Source organism: Merops nubicus, unplaced genomic scaffold (assembly GCF_000691845.1).
Source record: "Merops nubicus isolate BGI_N331 unplaced genomic scaffold, ASM69184v1 scaffold1845, whole genome shotgun sequence".
NCBI lineage: Eukaryota > Metazoa > Chordata > Aves > Coraciiformes > Meropidae > Merops > Merops nubicus.
Genome location: NW_008608758.1, coordinates 11,074 through 20,966, shown reverse-complemented (window position 1 = coordinate 20,966; position 9,893 = coordinate 11,074). Strand labels below are relative to the sequence as shown.

The 9,893-nt window shown below is 38.4% G+C and overlaps 1 protein-coding gene across 1 annotated transcript in view; it reads right to left on the bottom strand.

Moving 5' to 3' along the window:
• Positions 1–310: 310 nt before the first annotated feature.
• LOC103772984 (chromosome unknown open reading frame, human C12orf4) overlaps positions 311–9,893 on the bottom strand; it is a 20,120-nt gene continuing 10,537 nt past the window's right edge. The window contains exons 10-14 of the mRNA XM_008940333.1: positions 9,778–9,846; positions 8,024–8,226; positions 2,883–2,940; positions 1,593–1,660; positions 311–541 (exon numbers count right to left, since the gene is read on the bottom strand). Of these exons, the coding sequence (XP_008938581.1) occupies positions 449–541; positions 1,593–1,660; positions 2,883–2,940; positions 8,024–8,226; positions 9,778–9,846 (491 nt within the window). The 3' untranslated portion in view covers positions 311–448. The remainder of the gene's footprint in view (positions 542–1,592; positions 1,661–2,882; positions 2,941–8,023; positions 8,227–9,777; positions 9,847–9,893) is intronic.

Below are 9,893 nucleotides of genomic sequence, written 5' to 3'. Positions count from 1 at the left end.
CTTTTATTTGGTGGTCATTATGATGCTGAAAAAGTAACTGTGACAAATTACATGAAAGTTGTGAATGATGTTGGGTGTCTCCATAGAACCTATTTTTAAATGTTACTAAAGAAATTCAGAAAACACTTTTAAAACTCATGAACCTCAAAGCCCACCCAGGAAAATCTTATTCCTACTATAAGATCTTATTCCTATTACTTCAGTATGAGAATCACCTATATATTTCTGTACATTACATACAGTAAATTACATCAAAAGTCCTTCAGGTGAAGGTGGGGCAAAAATCAACTGCTAACACCCAAGTATAGACAGCATTTATATTTATTATGACAACATGGTTCTTCAAATTGCAACAAATACCACATCAGGGTCATCATCCCTCAGAAAGAAACATTCCAGTCCAGATTCTCTGTCATCTCACCCTTTGTCAACAACTGCTGCACAAAATTCAGTGCTTAGAGGTCAGAGTCAATGTAGAGGATACTCTGAAGATTTGTGGAAGCATATTACTCAGTTGGTAAAACATTTCCTCAGAAATTGTCTGGAAAAAAAAAAAGAAATACACCAGTAAGCTTTGGCTTTTTGCTGCAGTTTGGAAGAATTAAGTCTCTTAACTTTGTTCCTTGACATTTAAGAGAATCACTGTGTTTAGAAGACCACAAAGGTGGTTTTCAAACTACGTAATTCTATTTAATTAAATCAAAAGGAAAAGATTGACCTAAAAATACTGTGTGTACTTATGTGACATACCAGTTTCGAGCAGATTTTTTTGTTCCAGTCATTGATTATTTCTGCCTAGCATAAGCAGGACAGTGCTGTTTGTTATCTACAGGACTCCTGCTCTCTGAATTCCAGGATTAGATTCAACTTCAGTACTTAGTTTATTCTTGGCTTCGTCCTTGCTCAGCAGTTTACTACTTGGTCAAGAAATACATGTTATTTCTTTCCTAACCAAACTCTGGTTTTTATATTACTCCAGTACTGCTTTTTAGAACAAATAAAACTTACTGCTGGACAGTTTTGGGAAGCTTTCTGTTTGTGAAGATTAGCTAGAACTCCAGATTAAATAATTTCAAAATCTTAATTACAATTAGCTTCAAACACCTGGAATCATTAATGACTTTGTGGAAGCATGACTGAACTCAGCACATTGCAACTTTAAAAGTTGTTACACAGTAAGACTAATAAATGCCTAAATGTATGCAATGCAAGGTTAGCCCATCTCTTCAGAGTAAATAACAGCCCAAAAATATAATTTTCAAAAGGTGATGTATTCACCATTTGTAAAAGGTGAACTTCCCAGTTTGACATTTCAGCATCTTTGAAGACACTACAGGCTATCCAGAAACACAAACTTCTCTTATTCCTGTTTCATAGGCAAGAAACCTACAAATGGGTTAAAATATAAAATTTTAATATATAAACCTCTTTTATTCCTGTTTTATAGGCAAGGAAACAAAACTACAATGATTAATTTAAACTCTCAGAAAATGAGCCAGGCATAGCAAAAAAAAATCAAAACTAGACATGCGGACACTTAAGCTCTTCTTCCAACAGCCTCCTAGGTTGCATAGGAACTTGGTTTAACCTACCTGTGGTACCAAAAATTGTACTGTCCGAGAAATCCCCCCATCCCACGAGGCCATTTCCATCATGAAACCTAGAAAACAGCATTCATACTATCTGGATTACCTGTGCAATCTTCCCTGTCATTACACTGTCAGCAAGCAGTGAGGGAGTTTTCACACACGATTAGGATTTTAACTGCATTAATTAGGGGTGTCATTAATCACATTTAAATCAGACTTGGCTGATCTCCTGACTGAAACCAGCTTTAACTGGAAAAAAAAAAAAATCTAACAAGGAGTTAGAGAAAAATCAAGATACCCTGGGAGAGCAGAATAACCAGTCCTAGTGCACAGCACAGTGCTAGCCAGCAGAAGTGAGAGCTTCCTCCAAATCTGCACCAGTTCTTTGGGTGGTTTTCTTTCACTGGGAAATAGCTCCTTCCTTTACCTCTGATGTGACCACATCTATGTTCATGAGTACAAGCTTGTTGCCAAAAGTACACTGACAGTCTGACAGCAACAGAAATGACCTGGACCTGCTTCTATGGAAAAAGATCATCACTCATCTATTGCTCGAGTTATAACAGCATTTTTGTGGGAGCATTTCCTTACAAATCAACTACAAGGCCCACAGGAACACGCCTGTGGCAAATAAAGATGCTCAGAAAAATACTTGTTTAATGAAAGTAGGTGATATTCCATTGTGAATTACTAGAGGTGACAATAGGAAGAGGTTCCTCAAGTAAGCAGTAGAAAGAACATTAACACTACCAGCATTTTAAATACTGTAAATGACCAGTTAAGTACTTAAGTGCAGCACACAAGAATGCAGTAAGCAGTAACACCACTTGGAAAGACAGAAAACCACATTGAGTTACAAGGACTTTTCCAGCACAGAGGTGAATTAGCATATAAACTAGTCTTGGAGAAAAATGTGGGGAGTCCTCACTGTTTGAGGCAATCAAACTACTGAAGACACCAGAAATTATACTGTAGAGAACCACCAGCTCTTGTCCTCCTTCAGAGGTATCTGCAAGCAGCAGTAAGGGCTTTTTCCTCTAGTGTCTACGTTTCAGTTAGAATACAGACTAAAAATGTTTCAAAAGTATCTTTACAAGTTTCTGAGACTATCTCCCAGGATAACATTTAATTTAAAAGAGAAAATGTAAGTGTATATTTTAACAAACAATAAAAAACTGAAAAAACCCACCTTTTTTTATTTTAAAAATACACAGCCTAGAGCTAAGGCTGGATGTCACCAAATGCAACACAGAAACCCCAAACCAAACCAAGCTGAAGGATTCACCAACATACCTTTGACGCACTTGAACACAAGCTCTGCCCTTTTCAAGCACCATGGAATAGTCATTTCCTAAAAATTAATAAATGAAAAGCCTCAATGCCCAATGGATGTAACCAACAGGAATGGCAGGGAAGTTCTAAGAAATTGTACATTTTCTGTTCTCCCAGCAGCTATTCAAGCAGCATTATAGGCCATGAAGAGGGATACAGTTTTCCAGAGGTTCCTAGGCAGGTGACCATAAAAGCAGTGCCACTCCTTACTGGTTAGAGAGCCCAGTGTCAAGAGAACAATCTATACATTTTTAAACTGAAATGTTGAATCAAACTACTGTTGACAACCCTATTAACATCATTTGAAACAGGGGTATTTAATTCCCCTGTGGAGCTTCAGAAAAATGTATAATATCCAATGGATAACTGTCAGATTTGTGCTGCAGCTAGCCAAACATTGGCTCCTGACCACATCTTAACAGCAGTAACTGATGATTCCTAGCTACTCTTGATGACTCTGGTTGAGGTTTATTGGTATACCCACCACTTTCTGTAAAAAACTTTTCTATAGTATTGGAACTGGAAGATGCCCTTCTCCCCTAAAGATGCATTTATTTTAAGAGTTAAAAGAAACAAAAGCCATCTTCACCTGATAGAAGAGTTTTAGATATAAGCAGACAGTTAATCCTTAAAGTTAAATACCAAGATGAAATATGAAAACCAGAGTGCTTTAAGATACCTTAAGATATGGCTACAACCAATGGGCTTAAATAATTAAAGTAACATTTTAAGTGCTTTAGCACCTTAAACATTCTTTGGCTGTACAGGATCACAGAATTCTGTATGCTACAAAATGAATTACATCGAGGTGAATATTCCTAGTCAGAGACAGACTGACTGTCACCGTAAATACTTCTCAAAAACAAAATAGTATCTGTTTGTTCTGATGTATCCTTCAACATGAAAACAAGCACTTTCTAGTCTGAACACAGGAAAACAGACATGGTAACAAATCTGTCATTCTATGTACCTTTTCAAATTTAGGCTTCACATAATTTTCTATTCAGTAAAGCCAGCCTTTATCTTGCAATGCCAAATACTGCACAACATGTCATCAACAAAGTTTAATTTCAGGACTAAAAAAAAAAAATTAGAAGCAAGGTTATCCAAGAGTGCCAGCTGATACCACTGAGACATCATACTGAATGTGCCTGAATTAAACAACTACCAAAAGCCAAAGTTCCTACTTCAGGGGGAGTACCTCCTGCCATTCCCAAAAAACGTGCATGTTAAAACCTGAAAAACCACTTCTAGCTTACACTGAAAATTTTCCTTCATTATGTAAATCACTATCAAGAGATGCTGCTTTCAGGATATACAACACACTAATCAGACAGAATAATGCCAGACAACACTCCCCTTTCTCCTTTTCTAAACTTTCAGGAAGAAATATTTGTCTTTGTTGTAATTTATCTATGTGTGCTGTCTGTCACATGGAATGTAGGCACTTGTTCTTAGTTATGACCACTCTTTTGGTTTAGGTAAAAAACAGATGTCTAAGAAGAAAGACCCTGTTGCTCTGAGTGCAACTCCAGAATACCTTCTGTAATCAATAAAGGGACTTCAGCCTTTAAAGGACTGATCAAAACAGTAGGATATGACAATATTCCTTGGACTATTTCAGAGGAACATTGATGTCCAATCTTGTGGGCACTCGGGGAAATAACAGGTTGAATCCAGAATGTCACTCCATGCCAGCCACAAGAACCAAAAATGATGCAATAGCAATTCAATTCTAATCCACCTTTAAAAATCTAAGTTCTTGTGATTTTGCCATATTATCAGGATTTCTTCATAGGCAAGGAAAATAAAAGCCATGGAAGTGATTAAGGAACCATTAAGTACCAATTCAAAATGCATTGCAGAAGACAGAAAAAAGCAAACACCCCATTTCCTGACGTGAGTTTTGGTTAATAGCATTCATACAAGTAAAAAAAAAAAAACCTGGGACTTCTGGTTTTGAGCATGAGTAGAGACAACACCTCATTCTATTTTAGGATGCAATGACTTGTCAAATTAAGATTTCTCCTGCTTATTAAGAAAAAAGGGGTGGGCCAGCTCCACTGATTAGAAAAATCCTTTTTATTCAAACAAATTTGTGACAGACTTATCACATAGGGCAGCTGCTTTTGTAAAGTTATGCTTTTGCAGAACCATGTCATTAGATAATGAAAAAACAGAAGTCCAGAAATGTCTTGTGGGACAAAGATTTCAAACCAAATTTCAGTGGTTAATTAAAATAATGGTAAGTTGAGAATTAGTAAGACATTTACACAAAGTATATCTCTGTCAATTCTAAACACTGTATGAGCAGCTATACACTTAAAAAGGCAGCAAACTCGGATGACAAATCACAGAATGCTTTTGAGTTGGATTTGACCTCAAAAGGTCATCTAGTCCAGCCCTGCTGCAGTAAGCAGGGGCATCCCCAATTAGATCACGTGGCTCAGAACCCAATCAAGCCTGATTTTGAATGTCTCCAGGGATAGGGCCTCCACCACCTCTCTGGGCAGCCTGTTCCCATGTTTCACCACCTTCATACTAAAGAACTTCCTCCTGACATCTATTCTAAATCTACCCTTGAGTTTAAAACTATTGCCCTTTAACCTCAAATATTTGTAGCAAGAGGGTGATACACCCATTGATAATCTCTTTATAGATATAAACCCTGTTCACAAACATTTGTTACACAGCTTATGTTCCCTTCATTTCTCCTTTTTTTCAAAAGATTTTTGTCTCACAGTAATAGAAAGAGCTGCCTGAGATTCCTGAAAAAAGTCACATTTTTCTCAGGGTTGTTGTGTGGGCAGCAGCAATGGCTGCTGTGTCAAAAGCACCAAGGGAATGCATCAGCTCCAGCACGTTCAGTGATCCCAGGCTGCTGGAGCCATTAGATTGAGAAGAGTGAACAGTGATCAACAGACTGTTGTCCTGAATCTGAACTTGTCTCCTTTTGCCTTTCCTACCTATCAAACTCAATCTCTTTCCTTCGTTTAACTTGATGATGACAATGGAGAAATCTGTTTTGTTGTTCTTCTCATAAGAAAAACAAAGGAAAACAGAATTCCCAATTGTTTTTCATAGAAATAATAAGGAAATGTAATGCCTTCACTGCTACTCTACAACCCATAAAAGCAGAAAACCTTTGGGAAAAGCACAGAGAAAACAGATGATGAAAGCCTGTCACAGTGCAGCACGCAAACATCTCTGCAGCTGTGCTCCTGGTCAACCGCTTTACCAAAATGTTTTTATGTAGGTGGTAAATGCAGATTCAAAAGTGGTGCTGCTGAAGGCATCAAGTTCAGGTTAACTTTCAGAAATCTGTCATCATTCACTTTTCCCTCAACAACAAGTTACATATTTGTGTGTTCCACATGAGGTCAGCCAGCTGCAAGGTGCTGTACCAAGCAATGCTGCTAATGCAATCACACAGTGCAGTTTCATCTCAACACACTCACCACGCAGGTCACCCTCTGCTCACCCTGCAAAGACTTAGTGTAAAAGGTAAATTGTTTTCCCAGACTCTTTTAAGAATCCAGCACTAAAGAAGGTAATTGTTGTTTCACACAGCCAGGCAACAACACACCCTCAAAGCACATTGAACACTTGGTCTTATGTTTGTTTTTTTTTTTTTTTTAAATACAGATATCCAAATGGAAGCTAAAACTAACAAAGTTTAAAGAAAAAAAATGAATAAAAGAATATAGTCAGATGGGAACTTGATTAAGAAAAGAGGTCAATAAATTTATGAAACACAGTCACTGGATCCCAGGCTGCTTTCTTTCAAGTTGACTACTTACATTTGTGGCCCAAAAAATGTCTTGATATCAAAGAAGAAAAATTTCAGAACTTGTATCATCTGTTCCTAAAAGTCTACTTTTATGTGGGGAAGTACATCCTTTAGAAGCTTCAGTAAGGGACACCTTTGAATTTTGCATTGCTTACACCTGGACAATAACAGACCCTTATCTTGCATAAAGGGGCCACTTCTCTATTGTGTTCCAGTCAAATTCTGTTCTAATTAAAGGTAACTCACTGGGGAGCCTTTACCTTGCCATGAGTCAGGCACCTTCAAAGAAAGACTGTACTATATGTGAAATTCGCTGACCCCCCCCCCACACAACAGGCTATAATTATCCACACAAGGCTATCAGTAACAGTGTTATCTTATTTTTCCTCATTTTTTTTATGTTTATACACTTTTCTCCTCCTAAAGAGGTGAGCCATATGGCTGTACTGCCTGTCCACCTCTTCCCTCCCTGCCTCCCCACCTGCTTTTCATCTCTGCCAGTGTCTTGTGAGCCAGGTGTGACAGAGGGAAGAACGTGTGTCAATGGCATTAAATTACTATGCACTGTGAAAAGTTATGGCTGAGCAAGAGACAAGCTCTACATTAGTGTCCCACTGAAGGAAACAAAAGCTCAGCACAGTAAGGAAGCACACACTTATCTACAAAGAGCCTCAACAACATGCTTCTTCTTGCCCAGCTGGTATGAGGGGTCTTGGGAGAAGGAACAAGGACAACAGTTAAGGATGCAAGTGATCAGGCAGTAAAGGAGAAAGTTCAGAGCAAAGATGAAATCTGGATGCTGCTGTGTAGGGCTGTGATAGACAGTGCTGTTTAGGGGTACAGAGCTGCAAGCCAAGCTTTGCTAGTTCTGATGCTCATCAAACTTAGTTGTAAGGTTTTCTAGCTAGCAACAGTTAAGACTGTGGATCTGGTCTCGCTACTGCATCAGCAACACTGAAGCTACTCTAAGCAAGAGCTGCTGCCAGACAACTTCCAGGCATGTACTTCCATCTTTCCTTGATACTTGTACAATTGTGTAATAACCTAGATCAAGGAAGTGAGGTGTCCAAAGCGAAGGGTGGAAATTAAAAGAACACAACTCCGAAGTCATTCAGCTGGCTGAAGTGTTTTTAATTGGTCCAGTTCCTTAACTGGGGTCACCATGTAGTGCTAGCACAATGGCATGGCAGGAGCACCTGCCTGGGATGAACTGTTCCATTTGGCTTAAGCCAGCATGAAACATACTCTTTGCAAAATCACTTCTGTTGCAACCTAAGAGATAAACCCAAAGCAAATCTTTACATATACTTACTTCTGACATATCGTGCACCAGCAGGAGAGGAATACTAATGGTAGTGATGTCGTGTGTGCAGCAAACTTTGAGAATGTTCCTGAGTCCCATGATTGCAGGATCCCGAGCAGTTACGTTACCAGACCTCACGTTATCATCCACACAAAGGTGAAAAGCAACATGAATTTCAGACAGGTTTGAATGGCGTGTGATGTAGAATTCTCCTACAGAACAATATAAACCAAGAAGGTAAGAGATCATGGCAGTGATCTGTACTGAAAAACAACTGTTAGGCAATGGAAGGGCAGGGTCAGTTAAGAAAAAAAAAAGTAAACAAAGATCCAATGCAAATCAGAACATACACATAAGGAGGTGAAAAAAAGGTTAGAAGCCAATTGATCTAGAATCCCTTAGAATACCATTGTTTTACATTCATCCTACACTCACTTCCCTGCTTTGGTGGGTTTCACTGGCATCGTGGACACCTGGTGTAATAAGACATCACAGTGCCAGGACAGGCGGATATGATCTATATATAGCAGGAAACAGAAAAATAAACAAAGAGGAGGTGTAATACTCAAAATACATAATGTAAGCACTGAACTGCAGACAGATGTGGGAGGCGGAAACACCAAAAATGGATGGGTCAAAATAAAGGATGCAAAGAGTCTGTGGAAAAAGATAGCAGGTTATATAACAACTGAGACAAGTACTGCAAGATAAAGGTATCAGTGATCATGAGAATTCAAAATAATACATAGTAATGGGAAGATCAGGTACTGAGTTGTTTGCAAGAAGTGACCAAGCTATCTCTTTAGAGGTATCTCTGGACTTGGTATTCATTTATCCAAGACAGAGAAAGAGTAAGGGGTAGCAAAGGCAAGTCTCCCCTTCACCACCTTCCTGCTGGAGATGGAAAGTCTGTACTGGAGTCAGCCAAAAAAGCAGGTGTGCAATACTCCTACCACTCCAGTCAACAGGTAAATATCTTTCTTCAGACCTGTTGTCACTGGTCAGTTCAGTTAAGATACTACCTTTGTAGTGGGACAGCTGCAGAAGGAGTATGTGTTCCTTTCTGATGACAGCTAAGGAGGTAGTAATCCCCAGCAACAACCATCTAAGAGCAGTAACACACAAGCCACTGCAGCAAGATTCACACAGATTTATCTGTTAAGGACCCAAGCTGATTTATAATCTACTTCTTTTAACAGGATTTAAGACAGCCATAAAAGCCATTTTTTGAAGCCCTCTTATTCAGCCATGGGTTATATGGATTTAACTCCTCCCCCTCCTCCTGTGAATTCATCTTCAACTTCCACAGAAGCTTTCCTTACTAATAATCACAACACATGCAGAAGATTCTTCCTCTTTTATAGGAATGGATTTGTACATTCTCAAAGGTAAAGTACATTTTAAAAGGCTTCACTGTATCAAGAATGACACATATATGCCATTATCTAAAAAAAAAAAAATAAGATTACCTGCTAGTATTTAAGTTTTACCTTTTCTTTCACCCTCAAATTCTGAGAAGAAATTTTAGGCATAGAGAAACTAAGTGATTTGCCCTGAGTCACATGATGCAATGGCAAAGCTGGGAATAGAAACCAGATGTCCTGACACCCAGTTCTCTGCCTTAGCCACAAGAACATCCTTCTCCTCTGATTGAGGTCAACACGGGTTTAGTTTATAATTTATGTTCTGACTTTAGAGCTAAAAATGTGCACCTATAAAACACAATTTGCTTTAAGAAGAGGGGAAAACGCAACAGAACTCACCTGGCAAAATATTTGACTGGTTTCTTTCAATATTCTTTGATTTATCTTCATTTCCACTACTTCTGTTTTCTGTATATAAATACATAGTGCAAATATTAAACGTATCATCTATTAAT